General features: G+C 46.0%; 2 protein-coding genes across 4 annotated transcripts; one reads left to right on the forward strand and one right to left on the reverse strand.

Annotated features, from left to right (window-relative positions):
- Positions 1 to 397: 397 nt before the first annotated feature.
- RAB33B (RAB33B, member RAS oncogene family) lies at positions 398 to 9,316 on the forward strand. The gene is made up of 2 exons (XM_080403202.1): positions 398 to 869; positions 6,404 to 9,316. Exons 1-2 carry the CDS (start codon positions 621 to 623, stop codon positions 6,845 to 6,847), a joined length of 693 nt encoding a protein of 230 aa, XP_080259328.1. The 5' UTR covers positions 398 to 620; the 3' UTR covers positions 6,848 to 9,316.
- LOC308069952 (uncharacterized protein) lies at positions 8,868 to 26,562 on the reverse strand. 3 transcript variants are annotated; one of them, XM_080403110.1, is made up of 9 exons: positions 25,364 to 26,562; positions 24,445 to 24,613; positions 23,509 to 23,568; positions 22,704 to 22,835; positions 21,493 to 21,636; positions 20,411 to 20,471; positions 17,132 to 20,225; positions 14,453 to 17,022; positions 8,868 to 11,765 (listed from the first exon to the last, which is right to left on the reverse strand). In XM_080403110.1, the coding sequence occupies exons 1-7, from the start codon at positions 25,909 to 25,911 to the stop codon at positions 20,122 to 20,124; spliced, it is 1,218 nt and encodes a 405-aa protein (XP_080259236.1). In that variant the 5' UTR covers positions 25,912 to 26,562; the 3' UTR covers positions 8,868 to 11,765; positions 14,453 to 17,022; positions 17,132 to 20,121. The 3 variants fall into 3 exon arrangements, with proteins under 3 accessions (XP_080259236.1, XP_080259238.1, XP_080259237.1); XM_080403112.1 differs by lacking the exon at positions 25,364 to 26,562 and adding an exon at positions 25,114 to 25,340 and having other exon boundaries at positions 8,868 to 12,387; positions 24,445 to 24,698; XM_080403111.1 differs by lacking the exons at positions 8,868 to 11,765; positions 14,453 to 17,022; positions 20,411 to 20,471; positions 21,493 to 21,636 and having other exon boundaries at positions 20,110 to 20,225.
- Positions 26,563 to 26,565: the final 3 nt, after the last annotated feature.

Below are 26,565 nucleotides of genomic sequence, written 5' to 3' on the forward strand. Positions count from 1 at the left end.
ACTCCTCACCAACGGTAACGCTTCACACACACACGGCCTGCCGGCGGTGCTCCTCCAGCACGGGAGGGAAGGGCAGGCCGCTCCCGCTTCCCCGCGGGCTCCCGGAGGGTGTGCGTGTACACCTGGCTTCCCGGGCCCCGCCGGTGCCCGAGCTGCCGCCGCAGAAGCAGCGAGGCGGGCGCCGGGGCAGCCGCCAGCCCTCCCGCCCGCCGCCGCGCTCGGCCCGGCCCGGCGCCTCGGGGCCTGCGGCTAACCCTCGGCGGCGCCGCCGCTGGCGCGCGCGGGCAGCGCGCCCGGGGATTGGCGGATGGGCGGCCAGCACCGCCCTCTCGCGAGACTCCCGCGCGCGGGCAGCTCCCCACGCCCCAGGCGCCGGGCGCAGCCGGGACGTGACGTGTGGCGCCGTGCGGGCGGGCGGGCGCGGCGCTACCGGCAGCGCGCGCTGCGGGCGAGGCGTTTCCCCCCCCGCGGGGCGGCGGCTAACGGACCGCGGGGCGCGCGCCCGCCCGCCGCGCCGGGAGGCGGCGGCGACAGCAGCAGGAGCAGAGCGGGGCGGCCGCGTCCCCCGTGCCCCCCGCGCCCCCCAGCCCCCGAGGCGGCCCGCCCGGGCCCGCGGAGCGATGATGGCCGCGGCGGCCGACCTGGAGTCCTCGCTGGAGCTGAGCCTGACAGGCAGCGGCGCGCTCCCCGGCGCGCTGCCCCCCGCCCGCTCCCGCATCTTCAAGATAATCGTCATCGGGGACTCCAACGTGGGCAAGACGTGCCTCACCTACCGCTTCTGCGCCGGCCGCTTCCCGCAGCGCACCGAGGCCACCATCGGCGTGGACTTCCGCGAGCGGGCCGTCACCATCGACGGCGAGCGCATCAAGGTACCGCCGGGCCGGGGCGGGCGGGGGGCCCTGCGAGCCGCGGTGGGGCGGCCGCCGTCGGGAGCGCGGCCCGGTGCCGGCCGCCGGGGGCCCTGCCCGCCGCACGGGGCGGGGGCGCCCCACGGGCCCGCTCGGCACGGGCCTGGCCGCGCTCCCGCACCCGCAGCTCGGTGCAGGTGGGTCACGTCTCGGCTGGGTCTGCTCCACAGTTCTGCTTAAAGCTGGTTTTGCCTTGCTGCTGGTAAAAACCCGCATCCCAATCACGTTTCCGTGATGATGAAGAATTCCTCCCGTGGGCCACACCGTTGCACGGCTGCTGGCAGGGGTTAATCAATAATTTCTTCTTAAAACGGGGAATCGCTTACGTACCGGTGTGTCAGTGTTGGCTGTGCCTGGTGTGAGCACCTTGTTGCCTCCCAGAAATCCTGCTTCCGTGTTTATCACAGACCACGTTTTTTATATGCCTTAACCTTCAAGTCCAAAGCTCTGCAGGTGCCACGGTTTATGCACGTTTTGCTTTTAAAACGTCAGGTTAAGAAACTGAACAGTGTTCGGGAGTGCACTGCTGCAGCAGTGATAGCAGTGTGTTACAACTTTTAATTATTTCTTTTTAGGACTCTGTTAAGCTTGTGGCACGTTTAGGCAAAAGCGGTGCAGCACTGGACAGTGACAGGTTGGATACCAAGCTCGCATTTCACCGTTGGTTTTTACTCCTGATTACAGGTTTACCTAACACCTAGTCTTACAAAACTAAATTCAGTGAAAAACTGGATGGGAGTTAAAAATGCTCTTTTACCTTTTTTTGCATTGTAAGGCAAATCTTAAAAGTATTTAAAATATACCTGGGCTGCTTGGTAGACACATAAATGCTAGTGGTGATTCTAACAAGTCATTTGCAGATCAGACTGCTAGCTATTTGCAAATGCAGTTTATTTACTAGGAGTAACACGGTTTTAAACAGAATCCCATTCTGCTTCTGTATTGAGGTTTGCTTCTATGGGCAAAGTTTAATAATGCGTAGAAAAAGGGAGTAACAGTAGTCTTGGAGTTGTACTTCTGCATTTACTGCCAGGCCTTGTAATTACAGCTTACAGTCATGTAGCTGAAAGCTGTAGTTTTTCCTTGCTTACCGATTCAAGAAATCGCAGAGGGCATGTGAGTCCATTTGCTTTCCTTCTCTTGTGGTTTTTCCACCTCTTATCCTTCTTTTTAACTAAAAAAGAAAAATGAGACGGTGTTTGCTACTCCTTTTCTTCATAGAACCATTGAGTAGCGCTTCTTTGGCTGATAGCTGAGATTCTGTACTCCCAGTTCTGTTGGTGTCTATGATGGAGGAGAGGACCTCCTGAGGGATATCTTCTTGTCAGCACCATCTGGCATTTTCGCCACCTCTGGGTTATGCCCAGATTTTGTTGGAGAGAAATGAAGAAGAATATAGCCTAACCCGTGGTTCCGAGATGCTTCACATAGGTTATTGTGCCATTTTGTTACGTATGTTGTCCTAGATTGTTTTGCTGCATTCTTGAGAATATTACCTGTTGAATATACCGGTTCTGGTTGAGCGAGGCAGACAACTGAAGGAGGCTTTTTCGAGACACATTGTTGTGTGGCAGGTTCTGTTTTGGCTTTAAAAGGGATAAACTTTATGGTTAGGACTCTAGCTTTTACGGGGATGCTATGTGATGTCAAGTATGCACAATTTTGGGTTTTTTTGCCACCTCCTCTCACTCATCTTCACCTTTCTCGCTGCTCGTAGCAGTCAGCTCCAGCAACACCTGTTGACCCAGGAAAGAGAGAACCTCAGATGGACAGAGTTACTGCTGTTCTTGCTGTGCCCTGAAGGGAATTTTTCCTTCTTGCGCTGAAGGAGATTATAAAATAGCATCTTCTCTTTCTTTCCTCTCCCTTCCCCCAGCCAGCTGGATGGTCATTCTTGTGCTGCTACAGTACTGAGTGTTTCCCTCACAGCTGGAAAAATGCTGTGTCATTGGCAGGAACACAAGCATAGCTCTTCTAGCCGGGGGTCTCCCACACAGGAATTGTGTAGAATTCCAAGACACAGGGACAGGTGTATTCCTTTGCAGCTTGTACAGCTTTGTATGAAACACTGATACCTAGATGTCATGAATAAATTAAATTTTTCAGCAAACAAATTTTTGGCATTCTAAATTTTCCACTTCCTAAATTGATTTAACCATTGAAAAATCGAAGAAAACAGTGATGTCACTCTTTACTGACCTACATTAAAAGCACAGAGGATGCAAATGAAATTTGAAGCAGGAAGCCCAAACGTCGTCATCTATACCTTCGAGCTCTTGCAGTTTTTCTCCCACATCTTGTAAAAGGAGACAGAGTTTACCATTTTGTCTTTATAAAGGACAGTTATGTTTTTACCAGCATGTTCTAAACCAAGCATGCTAATGGAGCCCTGGTTTAGAAAATAGCCTTTCTGGATCCACAAAAAGGAGTCAGAAGGTGGGAAGTGATAGCTGAGTCAATATATTCAAGTACCATTTATCTTGCCTAGGGAGTGTGACAAAGTGTTTCTATCCCCAGTTCTATTAGCTTAATTATGCTGTTAAACCAGATTTTCAAATCACATATTTTACAGTGATATTACTAAAAAAAAAGTGCTCCCTTGAAGATGGACAGTGCTGAACTAATAATGAAACAGTAATCTTAATGTTAATTCATCAATGCACATCTCTTAATGTGAACAGTTTCAGTGTTGTTTTTCAGTAGAGGAAATGTTTTTTGCAGGGCCTGAAAAGGAATGGTGTCTTCAAGTTCACCTGGTAAGAGGAAGAAAGAGACTTCTAAACTGAGATTTTCAGTCTTGGGGAAGGATTTGCCTCTCGATGCAAATTATTCCATGCCAAGAATATCAACATTTTTAATTTGAGATAATACCCTTCAAGCTTGAAAGTGGCATGTAAATAAAGTTTATGAGGAACTGTAGTTTAAGCTTAACTTGGAAGGTATATAAACCTTTAATTTAATTTCCCCTTTTCTACCCAGGGCTGGCAATACACTTGCGGATCTGTGCTTGACTGATTTCTGCTCTGTGAATGAGTTGGGGGGAGAAGTGTAAGCTCACAGCTGCCTGTGAAAATGAGCACCCTCTTTAAATTAATTTGATACAGCATTTTCCAAGAGTACCTGTAGTGATTCCTTAACATTATGTTGTCTGAACATAAGGATTACTTCAGTCTGTGCTTCTTTCTTTTAGTTTGTGAAATTCCAAATTGGTGACAATTTTCTGAGTCTCCTGACTTTGTAATGTTTTATAAGTGAATAGAATTAGAAGTATCTCTCATCAGGGTAGGTGAATGAATCTTAACCAAACTTAGGTACCTATGTAACTCCCTTAACAGACCACGGAGATGCAGTCAATTGTGTTTAGAGTGTAAAAAGTGGGTACTCACTCTAAAATGAGATGGATTGCAACTGACTGCTGTTTTCTGCAATCGGAGGCTAGGGCAACTTGCCTTGCTTTTCTTAATAATCTTAATGATCCTTTTAGAAGCACTTAGGTATTTGTAAGTCTGTGGATCAGAAGCTGCCGATAACTGGACTAGACTACGGAAGCCAAGCTGTTCTGATGATCTCATGTAAATTCTCAGTTCCCCTGATGAAACCAGTAACTGGCATTTTCACGTGCTCCAATCTGAGTTTTTCTTGACAATGGACGACCAGGGTTGAAGATAACGTTGCAAAAAAAGTCACACCATCCTGAAAGATCACTTTTTTTTCCTTCACTCTATCACACTGCTGAATCATAATGTCCTGTGATTGACTACTGTATGGATCATCATCCGTTTTAATAGTTTCCAGACTGATGAATCCTGCACTTGTAGGAAAAAGTCTTTATTATTAGTCACTGTTATTGAGACTTTGCATCTGCTTCTATTCAGTTTTACCCTATTTCTGCTGTTCCAGCTTTCAAAAGGCTTTTATGTGATACTGTAATCCTCCTCTCTATCTGTGATGCATCTTTGCTTATTGCTGTTGTAAATTTCCCTGGCACTTGGGCTTCTTTTTTTCTTTTTAATATCAAAGTCATTGGTAAAAATGGTAAACAAGGCAACTTTCAAGACACTTGCAATTTCTAAGTAAGTTTTACTGAAACGTTTGGATCAAAGGAATGCAGAACTATGGTAATGGCAGAACAGTTTCTTCAAGGGAAGATAGCAGCTGTACTTTTCATGAGAACAGATTGAATTTTAAATTTACCTTCATAATTTACAGAACATTTAATATTCCTTGAATTCTGAGTCTCAAGAAAAAAACTCCTTTCATTCTCAGGAAGGAAATGTTTCTTTCTGACATTTTCTGTTCAAAAGTTAAAAGCCGAAGGTACTAATCAAACTGCCTTAGCCCTCAGGGGTCAGCTGTACAGGCAGACAGGACTCAGCTTTGACCCAAGACATCGAATGTTGACTTTCAGTATTAACAGCATCACTAAGGTGCGTGTGACAGAGCCACACGCTATTTCTGACAGTGTACAGTTAATCTGGCGTAGGTCAACTGGCTGTATATTACAGTCCCATGGCTCTTGGGGAGCAAGTTTGTTAAAATATCACTGTGTCCGTAAGTGCACAAATCTGTTGCATACTCTACGTGTCTGAGGACTCCAAGCTTCGATTATACCAAGGTGATTGATTCATTTAAAATTAGTTGTTGCTTGCATCTGCTTGTGCTTCAAGGCTTGTTTTGTTCTAATCTGAATCTGAGAAGTCTGGAAGCATTTAAGTTCTTCTGAATTTTTTTGTCCGTTACACTGACTAGGCTTCAAACAAGTATGTTCAGTCTGTTTCGGATAGAATGGTCATACCTGGAAACATGTCAAGCTAACAGGAGGTTTATGCATTATTTTTTTCTTTTATTTTGCTTTCCTTTTATGGATGCTTTGATACTACAAACCACAGCATGATCCTAGTTTAAGCATTAAATAAGCTGAAGATAGGGGTTCATCACAGGAGGGTTTGATTCCAATAGATACACTGCAGAGAAAGATTTTTGTCCTGTTTTTGTTGGTGGTGGTGTTACTCACGCATGATTTTATTTCTTCCTATTTCCATGTAGTACCACAATAGGTAGTTAACTTCATGGTAAGAACAAAACTTTGGAGAAGATGATGTTACTTTTGGCAATAAAAAAAAAATCATGTCAGCCAAGAGTTGTGCTTTGAAATACCTGTTGTTTTTTCCAAATAAAAGTGCTGTTGCCAAGACTTTCAGGATTTGTTTTTGTAAAAATCTTACAAAATACATGCTCCAGTAAACTTCCAGAAATTCATATTTCTAATCAAGTTGCATCATCATTTCTTCCTGGCTTCAGTTGTGAGCAGCTTTGAAAGCAAAAGTTTCTGAAATTGTGTGAAAGCAACAGTTTTCTTCAGCACAAACTTTTCAGTATGATTAATTCAGAAGAGTGGATTTCTGTGATCGTGTGACTACCCTAGCTACAGGTCATTTTCCAGCATGACTAATGAAACTTTTTTTTTTTTTCTCTTGTTGTCTTTCCCTTTTCAGATCCAGCTATGGGACACAGCAGGCCAGGAGCGCTTCAGAAAGAGCATGGTGCAGCACTATTACAGGAATGTACATGCTGTTGTGTTTGTATATGATATGACAAACATTGCCAGTTTTCACAGTCTGCCGTCATGGATAGAGGAATGCAAACAACACCTTCTTGCCAACGATATACCACGGATTCTTGTTGGAAATAAGTGTGACCTGAGAAGTGCTATTCAGGTGCCGACGGACTTGGCCCAGAAGTTTGCTGATACTCACAGTATGCCATTATTTGAAACCTCTGCCAAAAACCCCAATGACAATGACCATGTGGAGGCCATATTTATGACACTGGCTCACAAGCTTAAAAGTCACAAGCCATTAATGCTTAGTCAACCCCCAGATCGCGATGAAATACATATAAAGCCTGAACCAAAACCTGCCATGACCTGCTGGTGTTAAATCATACTATTATCGGCTGTCGTCTTGTCTTGTCTGCAAATACTTCAAAATTATGATCTTGGCAAAGTTCCAGGTTTTGGTAGCAATTGTAGTGAATCTCTTTTGGCACTTTAATGTGTTTTGTTGTGTTTTTTTTTCTGGTGTAGATGTGCCCATCCCATGTTCTTGCACTTTGTAATTGTACTTTCTGAAGTGTCACTATAAATATACAGAAAAGTAAACTCTCAAGTGAAGTTTTGACAAAGCAATTCTACTTGAGATCTTGCTGCCCGAGATAAGTTTTCATCACTTGTGGTAAGGTTATAAATAGTAAGCCAGTTTACTTACATTTTTGATTGCTACTTGCATTGAAATAGTGTAGGGGAGAAAGTGTTTTGTGACAGCCAGGTAGCTCGATGCTTTTGCATCAGCAAGTGGAGAGATTTTTAGCATATGAAGGAATATTCAGTGATTGCTACCAAATTGTTAAGCAAATACCTTTATAATTAAAAAAAACCCCATCAACAAAACCCAGGACTGTCAGATAAATTTTGGGCTGTCAGTGTAGGTGCAAACTGCTAGCTTTTAGCCTGTCATTCCACTGTAAACTTTGTCCGTTTCTTCATGACTATGGTAAGAGAATTGACAAACTTGTCCCTACCTCTAGACCACTTAAAACTTACTTACTTTTTCATAATTATTACATAAAACTAAACTATGCATACCTTCTTACAGAAAGTACTGTAGCACAGGCTTTGGGGTAAATTTGGGACTGTAACTGTCCATAACTTCTCTGACCTTACTAAAACTTCAATGAGGATTTGTTTCTAAAGATGCTGTATTTGAGTTGAGTGTCCCAGGGTAAGTAAAAACACGTAAGTAAATAGAAAATAGAGTGAAGTTGGCAGAAGCATACTGGTTTTCAAAGACAGGGTTTCAGAGGATTTTAGTGATGATAAATGCTTCTGAAATAGCTTGGAAAAAGCTTTTTACAGCCAACTTGGTAACATATTTTAGGGATGGAAATACTTAGGACAAATGTTAGGGGTATGGGACTTCCTTAAAATACTTCCGAAGACAAAATTAATTCGATCGTGAAATATGGAGAAGATCTGCTAAATACATAATTTATTACAGATTTTTGAGCTAAAGCATGCTTGTGTAATGTCATGGCTGTATGTGAGGCATCCTTGGCATTACTGATGTGAGTTAGTAACGTGTTTGGTCAGAGGCGGGAAATTACTCCTCTAGAACCATCTTCCTCTGTGTTCTCAGAACTGCAACCGTTTATTTTCAGTTCTGTCTGAAGGTCAAGTTTCATAATAAAAATGGTGCTAGGTTGCACATAATTACATAAAGCAAAATGTAAGCTGCAGAATGCAATCTACAACTTCATGTGCCATGTCAAACAATGTTTTGTGACTTATTTTTTGAAGGGATTGAAATAATGAAGAATTGCAATGTGCAGTGTGCTACGCTGACTGGAAACTAAACAGAAGGGCTAGTTCAGAAGCTGCCACCCTAGTGATCACATTAGAAACAAATTACTGAAACAAGGTAACTAATAGTATTTAAACTATTACAATTAATAAGATGTAATTCTATTGCAGGTTGTACTGACAAAAGAAAAATGCATTGACTTTTTTTGAGATGAAGAAAGAGCATTCAGTTTCGTCTAATATGATTAAGTTGTTTAAAAAGAATCTAAACAAAATATAATATTTTTTTTCCTGTATAAAGCTGCTACAGCCATGACAGTAATTTTGTTTAGGAAACATTTGTAAAAGGGAACTTTTGTATTCATTCTAAACATTACATGACTAGAATTTGGTTTATAGTCCTTTCAGCAACAATCAGCTTTTAACACTAGTGTCCTTAATGTTTTTTTAAGAAAAGGATTGATCTTAAATTTATGTGTATACTATTGTAAATAAATATGGTTTACAGTCCTCTTGGACAATTTGTTTTTCACTCATGTCCTTAGTCCTTCTCCTTCAAAAGGATCCATCTTAACTGTTTGTATAATAATTATCAGCAAATGTTCTTTTTTTTTTTTATTAAAAAAACAGAATGAAGAATTCTAAAGTCAGTCAGTCAGGTTGGGGGTTGAGGTAAGGAAATTATGTCGCTCCAGTGCCAACATTTGCAAACCTGTTAAAGCTTTGAGTTACTCACAACCTGTAAATAAGGGCCCTCGTCATGAAAATTGTGTGGAAACAATGTTTAAGTATGTAATTTCATCTTCAGCACAAAGCATGTTTTAATGGTTCTGCCATAAAGGTAATGTGGTCATTAATGCAGGATTCAGTATGCTTCCTGGCTTTCAGTGGTAATGTTCTGTCCACAAAATGGATGTTAAAATTACTGAATACTTTATATATGTATTTTCACTTTAACAAATTGTAAAGTTGGGTGATTTTGTATGTGTCGGGGGGGAGGGCAAGACACAATCCCAGAAACCTAATAAACTGGCTGTGCCACAAACTGTCATCACTTGTTTTCAATAATTATACTAGGGATGATTGTATAATATCTTATGGTAAAATCTGTTTAAAAAAGTAAGGGAGAAGAAAAGATTTTCTAGTTTCTGCATGTGTGGGTGACAGTTTTGTGAAAGACTGTCACAATACTTGGACTGCTGTCAGTGCTTTGCTGGGATGGCGCTCAGTTGTTTTGAAGCATCTGAAGCACCCACCTGATGATTCAGAGGCACGTTCAGAATTTCCTTCAGATCCTAGAATGGGAAGTGATACAACAGTTACAAAACGAGGAGCTGCTGACCCTTGGATGTATGTCAAGACACTAAAGGAGTCTTCTCTGTTACTCTTTTAGTTTCCCCTCATGTTGAGAAATAGAAGTTGACTTGTATGTGAAGTTAAGAGCTTTTTTGTTATCTCCGAAGTTGGTCTTGCAGGTTTCTGTATGTGTACACATGCACACATGTGTATACATGCAGGCACGCACAGCAAGACTTCAATTCAATTAAGCTGGCTTTTTGGTAAATTTCATAGCCCTTTCCCCACAAAGAAACTCTTAAATAATTTGTGTAATATATTGTTTCACTACTGTCCTATTCATGCCCCTCTTCTGGTTCCACACCTAATAGTGTTTTAAAAACAAAAAGGTAAAACACCTTTTTGAGATGATTTGTGTCTTTAAGTATGATTACAGTCATCACTGCTCACACAGGCTGTTAATTTTACTGAATGATTAAAAGAATCTGTTGAACGCGTATACTGCGTGCTTTTGGACCCTGGGAATGCCCAGAATGGCTCTCAGTAGGCTACCAACAGCACATTGCAGTTGTGAGCACTTGTCCTAGATCAGCACGAGCTATTCCATCACACTGCTTGGGAAGAAAGCAACTTTCAACTTACTTACTTAGGAAGGCAAGAGACCAACATACAAACTCTAGATGTGTCCCAGTATCCATACTGTGCATTAGGGCTTTCTTGGTTTGTTGGTTTTTTTTTTTATGTCTCACGTCTTTGTCATGATGCTATAACTAAGCAGCATCAAAATACATGGGGGTTTTATGTGTACTGTTATCTTCCCCAAAGCAAAACATTGCTGATCCAATAAAGGGTCTAAAATCAGGTAGTCATTAAAGAATTTGAAACACGAAATAGCTCTACCCTTGTCACTTTTTCCAGCTTTATAAACCAGTAATTTTAAAAGACAGCTTTCCAGATGTAGCGAGAATAGATGAGGGCCCCTGATGAAAGTAATAGCTTTCACTTTAATCTTACTTCATCTCTAAAATATGGCTTAATGATCTAAAAATCAGTTAAGCTCTGACTTTGCCGGGCGTAATGTGGGAGTCCATACAAGAATTAAGGTGGAGGCAGTCCTGCCTCCTGCTCCCTCTTGGCCCTTTACCAGGCTCATCTGTGGCTCACAGGTGCTTCCCACCTGCAGGCAGCAAAACTGGATGGCAGAAAAAACATCAGCAACTGGTATCCCTCAAACACCAGAGTTCTGCATAAAGACAAACCCGATCAGTGTAACACTTGCCTATGCCCCTGATCACTCTTGGATGAAAAACAGCTGTGTTTGTCTCCCATAACATTTGATCGTGGGGCAGGGGGGGGCAGCTGGCCATAGGCTCTCCTTACCTGATTCATCCTCTACCATGCAGCACAGTTGTCATCTTTAAATTGTAACCCTGCACTAACATTTTCCCCCACTCATCAGCACCTAACTTTCTGCTTTCATAAATTCATTGGAAGTCACATTCCTCATCCACTCTTGGTGAATACTTTCACTTCCACCTGAATATGTAGTTCTAATGGTCTTATTTTTTTTATTTTTACCCCCAGAGTTCTGCTTTCAAGGCCATTCGCCGATGTTTCACAATATCTTGATTCCCAGACAAAAATTAGAGCCACATGTTGTCTTAAAGTAATAGTGATGTTACTTTTAAAATGGCACTTTGGGTTTCTGTGCAAATCAGTGCCAAGCTGACATGTAATCTTAGATCTGAAGTTGTAGATAGTGTTAGAAATTGGCATTATTCCAAGACTGACAAAACCCCCACTGTTTTAAGTTTGAGGTTGGGGTTTTTTTCCATACCTCTTCACCCCGGGTACCCGGCGGAGGCCTCTCATTCATCTGGCTGAACGGCGGCGTCAGCCGGAGCTGTGAAGCGACATTGAGAGGGAAAGAATTGCTGCTGGTTCCCAGTGACGTCCTGGGGCTCGCGGGGCTCTGTACAGCTTCCCAGCTGCAAAACCAGCCTCGTGGAGGCTGACACCTATTGAAGCACTTGCTGAAGGCATCTCCTTGTAGTTCAGAAGATATTTCCAGAGCCCAAAGGCAGGCAGGCAAAGCTGCGAGCCATCCAGGGACACTCATGCAGGCACATAATCCTGCTCCATGCAGGTACTCTCACCGGGTATTGTTTTCTGCCTTTGCTGAATCACCCCTGGTCAATGCGCATCTGGAATGATACAATACTTAGCTAATCATTTAAAATGAATGAAAAGCAAATTTCCCAGCAATACCAATGATCATCTCAAGAAACTCATAATCCTCCCCCCGTCCTTCTCTTCTCTTCCCTGAAAAGCAACCTGGAATTGATGTAAGTGACGGAGGCCTGGGAACCGAGGTACAGCAGTGATCATCGACCAGAGGCACAGCTTGTAGTTGCAACTAAGAGTGAGAACGTCAGACAAAGCCTAAGGGTAGGCAGGCTGAGCAGTGCACACGCTGTTTGACTGTACCTTGGCGTCAGCAGCAGCGCTCCAGGCTTGGGCTCTGCTCACCCCGTGGAAAGGGCTGTTCAGTGCTTCTAGCAGCAACAGCAGCTTCACCGGCCCTCGGCTCAGAGAGCCACCCAGCAGACTGGCACACGGCATTTAACAAATGTGCCGCACTCCCCCTCCTCCCCTTTTTTTTTTTGGTGATTTTTTTGGGGGAGGGTAGCAAAACTTGCTACTCACTTGACCATCAGGTGTGTAAGAGCTGGTAATGCCAGGATCAACCATTCTAAAAGGAGTAGCCTGTTCTCTCTTCCCTGAAATTAATTATAATGAGATTGGCTTTGAAATAAATGGGCCATCCTAAAAAAAAAAAAGAGGCAAGGGGAAGCATGTTTGGGATTCTTGTCCACTTGCATCTTATTTTGAAACCTGCAGGGTACACTTGGGCCTCACAGTCTGTGTTTCCATGAAGAGGTGGAGTTTAGAAACAGACTTTTGCTTTTGCTTATATATTTTAAAACAACAACAACAAAATCCCCACCAGAACCTTCAGGTAGTTACATGCTCCCAGAGCATCAAGGAAAAGCACCTATATCTGACAACCAAAGAGCCCAAGGGGCCTCTCTCTTCTTTTATCTGCTCATCATAATCCATCTTTCTGTACAGTCACTGCACATCAGGTCCTGGTTCAAACCAGCTCTGTAGCACTGCAAAGAGTTTGCGGTGCAAGCTGGAAGCAGCAGCCCTGCCTCTGTGTTTGAGAGTAAAAGCAGTACATTAGATGACAGACAGATCTTAATTTTGGAAAATAACGGTGGGGTTGTTTTCTTTCTGCTTGTACTAATATTTTTCAGCAGGAGGTACACAGAGTGTCAAATTTTAAAAAAAGGATAAGCGTTGTCTTTCTAACAGTTTATAAGCTCCTTTTTAAATAAGACTTCCTCTTTCAGATGCCATCAAATCCCTGGAAAAGAGGTGTGTTGCATAGACATAGCCATAAGCATCCAAAAATCACAACAACGCAGTGCCGACAGAGCTGTGTGATTACAACTGATATTTTCCATACACACATACACGCACACACACATGCAGGCACACACAGAGGTATTAAATACAAAGAGACAACCAGTGTAAATGTGAGCGTACAAAAAGTCATAAGACTGTGATCTTAGTAAAGTACTTCCTTTTTTCCCCCCCTTTTTTTAGATTTTTTACTGTTTACATTGCCCCTTTGGAAAGGTCACAGGCAGAAAAACAGCTCTGTTGTGAGGCAATATGGTAAACCCCCTGTTAATGAATATTTTTAGCTATTTACTTTTGAAAACACCATTCTGTGCATCTAAATCCCATGTCATAAAGTAGAGGCCGTGTTCGAAGGCCATTTCTCCTCTCCCATGGCTAAGTGGCTGTCACTTGGAGTGCAGACCCCTAGAGCTGGAAAGGCTTTCCTTCAGCTCGCTTATTTCCCCCCCCTCCCTGTGTGGCAGCAGGCTAACACTGGGATGCTGGGAATGTGCAGGCTGCTGAATGCATTTAAAAACCCCATCTTCAACAGTCATCAATGGGGAAAAAAAAAAATAAAAATCAACCAAAGCTTAGTGCCACTGAGTGAAGCTGTCAGAAGACAAGTTTAAGCAAAATTGTGTTTTGTCTTTTATGCGACAGTTAAACTGGAAGTCCTGGCCCTGGGATGGTCGGACTGCTAGAATTTTCTGAAGGTTTAAGAAGAAAACCCTATACACATTAATGGAAGAGAATTTCTTCCTGCATCTGACTCCACGGGTGGGAGGTGGGGGGTTCCAAGCTACAAGTAGTTGGTGGTGGAGTAGGGCAGCGTGTTATGTGCTGACCCTCCACTGACACTCATTCCTAAGCATTTGGGGTTGGGGACTTTTTTTTTTGGCTTTTGGCCAGTAAAGCCTATTTGGCTGTATCTCCCAGCCCCTGCCCACCCAGGGGACACCCCTCAAGCCCTGCCTCACCTGCTCCCGGCAAGGCTGATGCCCTCCCCAGGGCTGAGGCAGGCAGGCTCGGCTTTGGGGCTGCTGCAGAACGGTGGAGGTACTTTTATGTAAAAGCCTGGCCACCCCCACGCCCCTCACAGCCACCCCTGGGCAGGAAAACACACAGCCCTCAGGGGTGCTGAGGTGCTGCTGTTCTTGTCCTGTGCAGTCCTCTGTCCCCTGGTGCTTTGCTTAGACCAGAAAGGGTCTAATGAGAATGAGAAAAAGATTAAACTGACCCTAAAATACATGAAACAGCTATGCCATTTACTTCAAGATATTTTTAACCCACTCATAAATCAGAGGCAACGAAGGGCTCCTGGCTTCAGCTGCGGATAAAAAAAAACCATTTGCTAATCAGAGGGGGTTTTCAAGTTCCTGCATATGATTATTCATCCTCATCACTACCATGAAGTACTAACCTCAATACTGAGCTAATGTCTGAGTCACTGTGATGCTGCTGTTAAAAAGCACAATCCTGGCAGCCCCTGAGCGGCTTCTGAGGCTCGCACTGGTGCTGTTCGCAAATTGCATCTGAAGGGAAATCATTCAATTAAAAAGTTTCAGCTTTCATTAAATAGGTATATTTCATTTTTATGCATGGCGATAGATAACAACATATAAAAGAGATGCATTCTGTAGGTATAAAACAACGATCAGAAAATACGTATATTCACATATCTATATTAAGGCCACCATAAGCATGCACACTTTGGCATCATAATGCAGTGTCGTACAGAATTACAACCTTTTGTTACAGCGGTGAGGTGACCCTGTGGTACGTGGCGCTTGTGGGAATCTGGTGCCAGCATTTGCTTTAAAGCTCCAGCTCTCGGGCTTTATGGGTGAGGGGCTGTTTGATGTAGCAAATACTTGGGTCAGTCAGAGCTGCCAGGCTGCTTGCGCAGGGCAAAACAAGAGGCACACAGGTGACTCCTATGAGATACCGTTAGGGCAGAGAAAGCTGTAACCCTAAATCAGTCTCATGATTATGGGGCGGGGGGCAAGGGATTAACAATATTTGCATACACCGTTTCAGTATAAACACTATACATACAGCAACATATACTGATTTCTAAAAAGTGTGATGAGTGTATTTGAAAACACGTAGCGGACAGAAGTCAGAAGGTGAAACACAATATATAAGCCAAAAAGATTTTGTTTTTTAAAGTAAGATGACATATAAATAGCGTATCAGTTAGAGAGTACACACATGTTCCTGGCAGAACCAAAGCTGCAACACAAAAAAAAAAGACATTACTGCAGCAGCCCAAAACGTGCAAGTGAAACCGTGTACCTTTATAGTTAGATTGAGCCAAAGATGTGCAGAACAAAGCAGTTGCTACCTCTACGGAAAAGCTGCTCGGGAAGGCTGAGAAATGCCGTTTGCTATGGCAGGCTTCCCCTCCTCAAGTTAAAGCCCAAGAACTTTTCCCCATACTCACACGCTGTTAGTTACCATGTGTACCTGGAGCCTGCAGACTGCCTTAGGGGTGAGGGCCAGAGAGACTAAACACACATACCGGTAGCAAGCAGTGTCCAGCGCATGCCGTATCAGTCTGAAACCATTTCTGTTACCCAACAAGGCTGAGAAAAAAAGCAAAATGTTCCTGTCAGACAGGGTGATGTAAGTGTTGTATTACAGGACTGGAAGTGAAGTTACAAAAAAACCCGCAAACCAACAAAACCCCAAAAACCTACCTGAAACAGTTCTCTGATCCTCCCAGTGATCCAGACCCCTCCTCTTCCCCTCGTCCCTCGGCACTTTCTAGCCCTTTCTGGTGGGAAACAGTTTCAGTAAATACTTTGCCCTTAGTTGAATGTTAACTCACAGAACCAGCTTTCCTGATTAACTTTCTGATTAAGGCCTGTGATTAACTGGCCACTGCTAATGGAGAGGCTGGCAGCCCAGCCCTGGCTTCTGTAGCCTGGGGATTTTGTGTGCTTTGTGTGCCAGGGAATAGGGAAACGTTTGGCTAAGCTTACTCAAAATAGCAAACCGCTTTTGGACCTAAATGCCTCATCTTGGCCTTAATACAAATAATGTCTACGCAAGGTGAGCACGGAGTGTTTGGTGTTTGTGTAATTTTGTCATGCGGGAATGCGTAACTGGGGTCCTTAATCTATGCAAAAGCAAGGGGCTGGTGTCCTGCCTGCAGGCTGCTCAGGTTAGATTGCCAGTTTCTGATACACCCAAGAAAAGCGCTGGATGTTTGACGTCCAGGAGATTTGAGGCACGTTTGCATTATTCATCTTCAAAATGCTAAGTTATTTCCATTTCCTAGCGGTGAAGCATAAGGTACATGTGGCTAAGGGGCAGCACCCACGGGTGCAGGGCGTTTGGGTGCAGAACAAGCTCTGGGCTCAGGTGGAACCTGGAATTTCTATTTTTTTTCCCCTGGGCTTTGCTTGCCTTATTCTACAGGCACCATGCTGAGGTGCAACTGCTGCTACACCCACCCCTCGACACAGACTGCCACCACGTCATGCATGACCATACCTCCCTCCAGCAGCCACCGGCCTTTGCCCATCCCAAAGGGGAAATCTTGCAGTGCCAGGAAGGAACAGGGAAGTCGGCTCAGTTCTTGGGATCTTGCCAGTGAGGAGAAGTCTGTGGGGAACAAAGAACAAGGCTATTTCTTCTGGAGGCACTATGGATGTGTGTTTGCATAATAAATAAAAATCCATTCAACTTCCACGAGTGAAAGCTGGGGGTGACGCAAACCATGAAACATCCCCAGAGATACGGGCAGGCTCTGGGAAGGCACCGTACGCAGCATGCAGAACGGGCCACTAAATATAGCAATGGAAGCTGCAATCAGGAATATATTTTCTGCAATGCTAATCCATTAGAGGGAGTGTCGCTGAACTGGTATGCAGTTTCCACCAATTTCCATATTGCAGCTGTTTCTTCTCTAGAAACTCTCCTTTTGTAGAAAGAACTGTTGAAATTGTGGGTCCGTAAGTGATCTTAGTCACGCCACTGGAAGGCCTATAAAAAGAAATAAGGGCCATCAAGGGCTTTATAGCTGCTGCTGGATCAATTACATACATTTTTATTTAGAAGTAGCGTAAAGCATAGTTCTCTTTTACACGCTTACTTCAGTATCTGCTGCTAAGGCTGCTTCACAGCCAAAGGAGTGCCTGCCGTGCTGGCAGGGGGCTGCCCATCACCAAGTGCCACTGATGGAGAACTCAAAGCTGGCCGGGAGAAAGGGGTTGGGTTCTTGGCTTGTTCCTCACAGCTGTGCCAAGAGGACCTGGCCTGCACCAGCTGTGGTCACACATGCCCTGCAGGACAGCTGAGGATCTTCTACCCTCACCTCAGCAGTTATCCTTCTGGGACAATGGAAACAGTCCTGCTTTCAGACAAAAGACTAGTAACATATAGGATAGAATCATAAAATCATTTAGGTTGAAAAAGAGTTCTGAGACCATCAAGTCCAACTGTTAACCCAGGACGGCCACGTCCACTGCTAAAGCGCATTCTCTGCACGGCTGCAATAGCAGCTGACTGCTCTGTCCAACCAGCAGACGAACGCTGTGGACTTCTACCGGGTACGTGCCACCTCCGGCTGCAGTGACTAGTACAGGGTAGCACTTCTGGATGGGACCATTCCTTCCCCCCGGAGCCCATGCAGTGGCTGAGCCGTGCACTTTGTGGCCGAGCAGGGCATTTCAGCAACAAGCTACTTCTAGAAAATTTCTCCTTTCAAAAGCAGAAACTGTTTTAGACTAAAGGAGAAGCAAGCCACACTGCTTTTAGCTATTAGTAATCACAATAACCTCTCAGGGAGTCTTACTTTCTTTTAGCATACAAGAACAGCCATTAATGTTAATCAAGGAGAAAAACTCCAGCATTTAATTGCAGTCTGTTTGGAGTTACGCTAGAAGTATCTGAGGATAAAGCAGTCATGTTCAGTGTTTTGGTGCTGCTGACAGGCACTACGCCAGAGAAAAAGAAATAGCATCACTTCTCCAATTACAATGTTTGATATTCACTTTAATACAGCAATTCAAATATTGATACCTGCAAATGGGCATCCACAGTGACATCAACTGTCTTTTGGCTGGTGTAGGCAAATGCATGAAGGTATCTGGAGCCAAAGCCAGAAAGATTTTGGCTACCATGGCGCACAGTCAGCGTACCGGTTGCTGGAGTAGGACCTGCAGCCCTGAGCTGAACTGCTGGCCTGAGCACCGAGGGCTGGATGGGTGCAGCTCCCCCGGCCAAAGCGCGGCAGCAGGGGAAGCAGCGTGTGACTGGGGGAGGGCTGCGGAGGGAGCATGGTGGCTAGGGCTGCTCTCCTGATCCGAGTACCTGTCTTCATAATTCCAGCCATTGATAATCTCAGTGGTAATATCAGTAACCGAGACGCTTGGTAAGCATCTTACGTACAAAGGGGTGCCAGAGACCACTAGGACTTCCTCAGCACGCAGCTTAGGACGTTTTTCTGTTTGAGACGACAATAAAAGGTATACATCATCTTCAAATATAAACTTCAAAATCTGAAGATATAGTGTCCTAGGAATTTTACAAATAATTTAATAGAAACCAACTGTCCGTCTCTGCACCACACCAACCCCAAGAGACTATGAAGTTGGACAGGATTTGCTAATTTGCATATGCCAGGATTAATTGCACATCATAATGCTCATTTTTGATAATGTAGCTGTGGCAAGCTGTTTTGGAACCAAGGGCATTTTAAGTGCATGTGTGATAAGCATGGACTCAGAGGACTGCCTGGCATTTTGTCTCTATAGCACTTTCATCAGGTGAAGGTCTTCATTTAGGTGTCAGAGTCCTTTTACTAGTGTTACAAAAAAGACTTCCCTCTCTAGAAAAAAAAAAATAATCAAGAAAAAATTAATTCCCTCTTCTCTTGGGAATGGGAAAGGCACCTTATATACTGCAATAAGATAAACCTTATCTAAGATCATTCCTGGAGTTACATGCCTCGAGGTTGGCATGACTTATCCTACTACTCACAGCACTTTCTCAAGACGGGAACTTACTTTCCAAGCCCTGTTCAAATGAATGTGCTGTGTCAATCTGCATCATGGGATAAGTAATCTACCACTTCATGCTCAAGGCCTACAGGCAAGATGATCACTTGACAGACACCACTAAGCCTGCCTGAAAGTGAATCATAAAGTACATACAGGAATTTTATGCACCTCAGGAGATGAAGGGAGCTGACTGGAAGCTGTATCCTTGGTCTAGAGAATCAAGAGGTCCTCTAGAGAACGCCCAGCAGAGGACCTTAGTCTAGATCTGTAATAAATTTGAGCAGAATGGGCTCCAAAATAAGCATTTTTTTTAAACTAAACTTTTAAACTTTCAACTGCCAAGTCAAAATAGAAAAACCTGAATTGAATTCAGAGTATCGAGGTTACTCTGTAAGAGGAGCTACTGCAATTCCAGTTCCTGCCACGCTCTAGCATTACACTTCAGCACTAAAACTAATTGTACCGACACATGTACACCCCACAGAACTCACATTTTGACAGAGGTACCTGAATAGCATTGGCAAGGCTTTGTATCATAAACATCACCTGCCCACATCCCTGCCAAGAAGAAAAGGAAAAGCATTCCAACGCTCAGTAACGAAGTGGGTCGTTCATTATCCTTCACCCACTATCGTATCATCCAAACAAGTCATTGGCTAAGGGGGAGAAATTGAGGCAGCAGTTGGAGCAGGGAAATACTCCACAACCAGTTTCTTTTAAAAATTAATTGTATTTAACATTTATATGCCTAAGGCTAGCACTGCTAGACAAATTTTATGATTAATTCTAGTGGAATAAAACATGATTTAAGTACAAAACCTGGAGGAAAAAATGCTCACGCTTTCCAGAGGCAATGAGGTATTTTAACTACACGAAGTCTGAATGTCCAAAACCATCTGCAGATCCTCCCCTTTCCACTGTGATTTTTGCTGAACGTTGGGCATTCAGTAGTTCTCTCTTTTTCCGTGTGTTTTTCAAAAGGACAAGGAAAAGTACATAATCATCTTTAAAGATGAAGAACTTCTTACACCTGCCCTGCCGCATTTTTAGACCAGCAGCTTTAAAATCTTTGACCACTTTTTCAAGCCATTCTGATATATGGTGGAGGTTTGGATGCATCTTCCTCTACATCTGCGTCCTGGACTGGAAACCGATCTGGGAAGTTAAAAATTCTGCCCTCAGGGCCTGTGTGGGGAAGGAAAAAGGAAACCATTAAACCTGTTGTAGACACTCGCACAAAATCCTGCATTCCTTTTGGCTCGGAGTATTTTGGTTATCATGATTTTGGCCCAGGATGTACAGATTATTCAGGATGTTCCTTCCACGTCCCTGGTGGATATCCAAATACACAGAGGGGAAAAGTTACTCACTTTGTACAGCACAAACCATTTCCAGTGCCTGATTTTGGTCCTCACTAGGTTGCAACCATTCCTATGAAAGAAACAATGCCATCAAAAACCTCATCTGTGAGTTTGTTCAAGAAGATACACCTGCACTCCTTTACAAAGTCTGTGTAGTCCACTCCTCCTAACAAGTTTTACTTTGAAAGTTTAAAGCAGCCTCACATTACACACTCGGTATCTTTAGTCAAGAACAGCTGCCTTGTAACCTGTACCCATTAATAACAGCAAATGAGGTGGTCGGATGTACATGTTTAATACCATCAGAATCGCTCCAGTAAAGTAGCTGGTATTTACTGAGCTCACTTAGCAGACACATGCAGCATGTGCCCCATCACTTGAGGAAGAGTCCTCATAACTGAGCAGTAAAATGTGGTGCCATCATCCTCCCTACACTTCACACACGGTACAGGGGATATTTTTATTACCATAGAATCATAGAACGGTTTGGGTTGGAAGGCACCTTAAGGACCACCCAGTTCCAGCCCCCTGCCACGGGCAGGGACACCTCCCACCAGCCCAGGTTGCTCCCAGCCCCGTCCAGCCTGGCCCTGAGCACTGCCAGGGATGGGGCACCCACAGCTGCTCTGGGCAGCCTGGGACAGTGCCTCACTACCTTCACAGTAAATTGTTACTGAATTTGCGGTTCTACAGATAAAGCATCTTGGCATGTAAGTACCAGTAAGTCTTTAAAACGATGCACGAGGAGCAACTGTTGGTTTAAGAGTGAGAGAAGAAAGAGCAGCTTTCGAGGAGAACAGGAATTCATAGCAATTGGGACCACAGTAGCTTCAGCACTAATGGTTTGGAAAAATGGAGAAAACTTACGCTAGGTCTTACACAAGACTGTAAATAAGAGGGAGGTAGTAAAAAGAAAAATACAAACAGTATAAACCCCTTCTAACATTCACTTATTTCTCAGAATTAGCCTTGGATGACTGAGGTAGAGCTGAGGCTAGGTTTATCGAAGAACAACACCTTTCCTCCCCAGTTTCTTCCCCTCCCATCTGTACTCAGTACAAATAAATGGGTGCCCGGGACTTCTCACTCACCATCCCAGTTACACTGTCATAGCACGAGCAGCGTGGAAGACTCCGGCATCCCAAGTAAGTGACCACCAGCACAACAAAAGCACTGCAGATAGATGCAACTAGCATGGCTATGTTAGCACCCTTGACTACTTTTTTGAGTACGAACTGCAAGCAGAAAAGGAGATGTTAAAGCTGTATTAAAAAACTGAAGCTCTCCACCAAAAAAATATCACAACGGCCGCAAGTATACCACAACGGCATCATAGGAGACATTCAGAGTCAGCACTATTTAAGGCTTTTCTTCCTGTGCTCTGAAGAACGAGCAAAGTGTGAACCTCAAACAGTAAAAGAGCAAGCAGTAAAATAAGGCTTCTGATCAAACGTGAGACAACACGCAACATCATCGGGTTTGGAAATAGCTTTAACAATAAGTAGAAACCCAAGGAATGGCTGCTCCTCTTCACACTAAATATGACAAACGTCTTCTTGCTACCCTGCCCCTTGGAAGCCTGATATTTCAGTTTGTCCTGCAATAAACTAACCCCCACAGGCAGCCATCGCTTGTACCAGCTCTGAGGTACAAAAGGGCTAACTCATTCCTTCTTTTCAGCTTTACTGTGGAGGACACGCTTTAAGTAATACCCACTTTTAACCAGCTGACCTGTAACTGCCCTAACTTTACCACCTGAGGTGCACGCTGGAAAGGATTCGAGCCTAGCAATTGCTGTCTCAAACCAGACCAGGGATACAGCCAGCAACCTACCACCTTTCCACGAGCAGCACCGTGACTTTTTCCTGGCACAACCGAAACCCGTTGGCACTCAGCAGCAGCAAAGCTGCAGTGCGTCCAGGCGCACACCTAGTGTGCACATCTCCGGGGACAAGCTGTTGCTCTCAAGCACAGCTGCTTCTCAGATGGGCATCTACGCGAGCTGGGCATTCATGCACATTGCCACCAACACTAGCCATGCTGCAGCAGCAGCAAACGGCAGGAGTTAGCTATGGAAGATCTATCCAGCCCTGATGGGTTTTGTGGTTTTCAGTACCTGACCTGATACTTAACTATAAACTTACCCAAATGTTTTTTAAACAAGTGCTCTGCTCCAGGCACCACTTCAAACTTCCGATTTAGGCATCCTGGAAGCCTGCTTCAGTTTCTAAGTCATGCCTAGTAGCATTTGCAGATTAAGACAGTCATGTTCCCCAGTAACAAGCATGATATCAATACTTACGGTATGCATAACATGGACTGGGACAGAACTTGGCTCCTCCTCTTCACCATAGTTCAGTGTGAAGGAGCTATAAACTATTATGATGAAAATGGCGATACAAGAGATTATGGAGGCAACTATCAGCACATTCACCTAGAGAGAAAAATTAAAGGAGGTAAAGAAGGGGAGCAGAAATTAAAACTATCCTCTGACAAGTCGACACAATTAATACAGACAAAATGTACTGACAAGCATTGTAGTCACTAGCCTTTGACCCCTCGTAACACTAAAAAGTAAGCGGTAGCAACAGCCACCTGGAAGCCAAACACATAGCAGTAAAGGTTTTCATGACACTGGATTTCTGAGATACAACTAGGTCCTAAACTTTAACCACAGGTGCTAGTTGAACCAAAGACTTTGTTCTTAGAAATCTCTTACACATAAACAATATCCCGCCCCCCCTTGGGGTTTACGTGGCTGGAGAGACCTGCCTAGGAAATGCAAGACAATTAATTTGTTTCTGATTTTAGTGTCCACAATTTTTCATAACAGGAAGGAACACCAGAAGAAATGCATTTGGAAGCAAGCATTTTTACATATTTTTGCTTATTATTAGAGCCAACACTTGTCTGCTGCAGTGGGCAACACTGCATCCTCCTTTTGCTTAGGAACGTAGCAGCTTTTATGAATATAACTCAAGGAAGTAAGCTCTCAATCCTGCAGAAGGACCAGCCAGCTCATTCCCTACCAAAACTGTTTTCAATTGCCCCAACGTTTTGCCCCTGCCCTGTAAACACACAGCCAACCACCTCCCTGCCCGGCTTACAAGGACTGGATTCTTCCTCTGAGAGGAAAACAAAGCCAGGACGCCTGGGACTCCCATCACCTGCAGAACACAAAAGGAGTTGGTAGCTGGGAGACAATTATTAGATTTGGAAGATAAACTACTACAGAGCAGGTGAAAAGCCCTTGTTTTCAAGGCTTGGGTCAGAAATGGAAAGAGAATTGCTGATTTCTTCTGTTTTCCTCTGCAGCATCTCCTGGGGGCAGGACACCGCATGAAATGCATCTTGCCCACTCACTCCCCCCCACAGCAGCAATCCTCTGACTGGCTTCACAGCTCTGGCCAAATAATAAAAATGATTAAATAAGTCCGATTAAAGTGCTAACAATGCACAACACTTTTCCACGTCCTTATGCATCTTGTAGATGGAAGAAAGATAACTATGAAAGGAGACAGGCAGCCCCTGGATGGAAGAGAGTGCTTGAGTGCTAATGCCCTCGCGGCGTGGCTCACCAGTGGGGTACTGAATGCTGGCAGCGAGGATGCCCGCTGCCTGCTCCTCACTGTGTTACAGAGAAGGAATGGCACTGTGCGTGGGACACCCGTCATCACCCACATGTTCATCTAACTGATGTGAGGATGAAGCATTCCCCTCCGAATCTTTGGTGGCTTCTCTGGGGTCACTACGCTTCTGCAAAAAAACCCTGTCAATTGCCACTAGGCCCCTAGTTATCTAGAAAACTAGATAATTTTCTACATTATCCAGTAGAAATGTATGTTATTTAGCTCCTTCACAGGGAAGTCTGCTTGCACGCTCCTGCCTATGCCATGATAAGGAAACTTATTATCTGGGTTCAAAGCAGGAAAGCAGGGAAGAGCCAGCAAGAAGTCCTAGCCTCCCTCCCACCCCAAGCTGAGTAGTAGCAATGGCAGGGAGGAAAAACTGCAAAACAGCACAGAAAATAAGGCGCAACTTACCATCCCGGCCCAAATTGGAGCTCTGGTTTTGCCCAGCTGAGCCTCCGTTCTGAAAATGTCATCTACGAACCCACTGACGACGCACACGGTACTGAAGGCGAGCTGGAACAGGCCCAGCACCACCATGCTCCTCTGGTTGAAGATAAAGTACCGGTAGCGATCCATCCTGCTGCGGGGCACACAGAAATCCCCGCCAGCGGAGCCGGGATTGCTGCGGCCTGGCCCTCCTCCGGTGGCAGGGTGAGCAGCGGTGCCTGGGCAGGAGGAGCAGAAAGGGCAGAAAGGACGGGAGGGGCAGAAAGGGCAGAAAGGACGGGAGGGGCAGAAAGGGCAGAAAGGACGGGAGGGGCAAAAAGGGGCAGAAAGGGCAGAAGAGGCGGAAAGGACAGAAAGGACAGGAAAGGCGGGAGGGGCAGAAAGGACAGAAGAAGCAAAAAGGACAGAAATGACGGAAGGGGCAGAAAGCACGGAGGGGCAGGGGGGACGGGGGGTCAGCGCCCAGCGAGGGTACTGGCCGGCCCGCGCCCCCCGGCAGCGCGGATCCCCCTCCCGCGGCTGGGCCGCCTGGGCTGCCCGCTTCGGGCGCGCTCCTTCGGGCAATCCCTCAGGCTGCTGCCGGGCGGGTGCCCGGGACACCATTCCCGGTGTTCCCGGGTAGCGATGCGCCACCTTCGCTCCGCACCCCGCCGCTACCGCCACCTTCCCTGCGGGCTTCTGCTGCCCCGAGAGGTTTGCCCGGGTTCCGTGCCTTGGGCGGGGAGCGGCGGGTCCCGCTGCGGGCAGGGGCAGCCGCGGAGGAGCGGGGGGGCACGGCCGGCACCCGGCTCCCCCCCCGCCCCATTTGCCCGGCCGAGGCACCGAGGGGCCCGGCCCGCCCCCCCCCCCGGGTGGGGCTGGGGCCCCGCCGCCGGCTCCTTACCTGCGGCCCGGCCCGGGCCGGCCCTCCCCGGCGCTGCTGCGCGGTGGCTCCGGGCGGCCCCTCCGGCGGGGCAGGTGCGGGCGAAGCTCCGGCTCCGCCTCCGGGGGAAGAAAGTTCCGAGTCGGTGCGGAAAGGCTGGGAGCGGTCCGCCGCGCCGACACGGTGCAGGGCTGCTCCCCCCAGGGCCCCGCCGCCCCTGCGAGGACACGGCGGCCCCGGCGGCGAGAGGCCGGCGCTGCGGGGCTGCGCGGAGCCGGGAGGGCCGCCCGCGCCCTGCGGGCGTTTTGCCTTTGTTCGGCTGCGGCCTGCGGGCCGCTCCGCGGGACAGGCCGTGCCCGGGCTGGGCGCAGCCCCTCGGTGTGCGCTGCCGGGGACTTGTGCGCAGACGGACGGGCAGGGGCTGCTCCGGCACCCCGGGGCCTCTCTCCGCCGGGAAGGCGGCAGCAGAACCCACCCAAGCACCTCCGGCCAAAGCCGTCCCTCACAAGCACCGCACTGAAGCATGCCCACCCTTTTTTTAAGGAATCAATGAATAGGTCAGCTATCATTTCTTTAGGTAAAACCCACGCCACCTCCGTGTTGCGAGCAAAAGATGGCTGGGCTGGGGCTGGAACCCTGGAACACAGCCGGGCTGGGTGAAACCAGCCCACTGCATCACCTCCCACACTGCTGGGTCTGGGGTCAGCAAGCACTCACCCTTCCAGCTTTAGGATGGTGAATGTTCAACTGCCGATGTCAAGGCCGAACAAGTCTTTTCCCCACCCGAGCGCAGCGCTCACGGCCTCGCCGAGCATCACCCCGATAGCAGCGGCCACCAGGGCAAGGCAGCCCAGCAAAGCAGGAGGCAGAGCAGTAGGTTACCTGCCTGGAAGGCACTACTGCTGCTAGCTGCCGCACCGTCCTGCTGCCTCAGCAAGGGAAAAATACACCAGGGCACATTCACATTTTAAAGCACAAGTGCTTAAAGCCATTCTGGCATACGCAAGCAAGACATCCTTCCATACCACAACACAATAAAGCCAGCGTTACGTGCACTGTGAAGAGAGAAGGGAGTAACAAAAGCAGCAGAGGTACCAGAAGAACAACAAAGCGGTGGTGTCAGGAGTGTTCTGCTGTTCGTTTGCTGTTAATATGATGTGGCCTAGAAGCGTGTTACCTGCGCACCAAATCCTGCCTCTGTGCATCGGGATAACCGTGGCTGC

This window comes from Falco punctatus, assembly GCF_963210335.1.
Source record: "Falco punctatus genome assembly, chromosome: 1".
NCBI lineage: Eukaryota > Metazoa > Chordata > Aves > Falconiformes > Falconidae > Falco > Falco punctatus.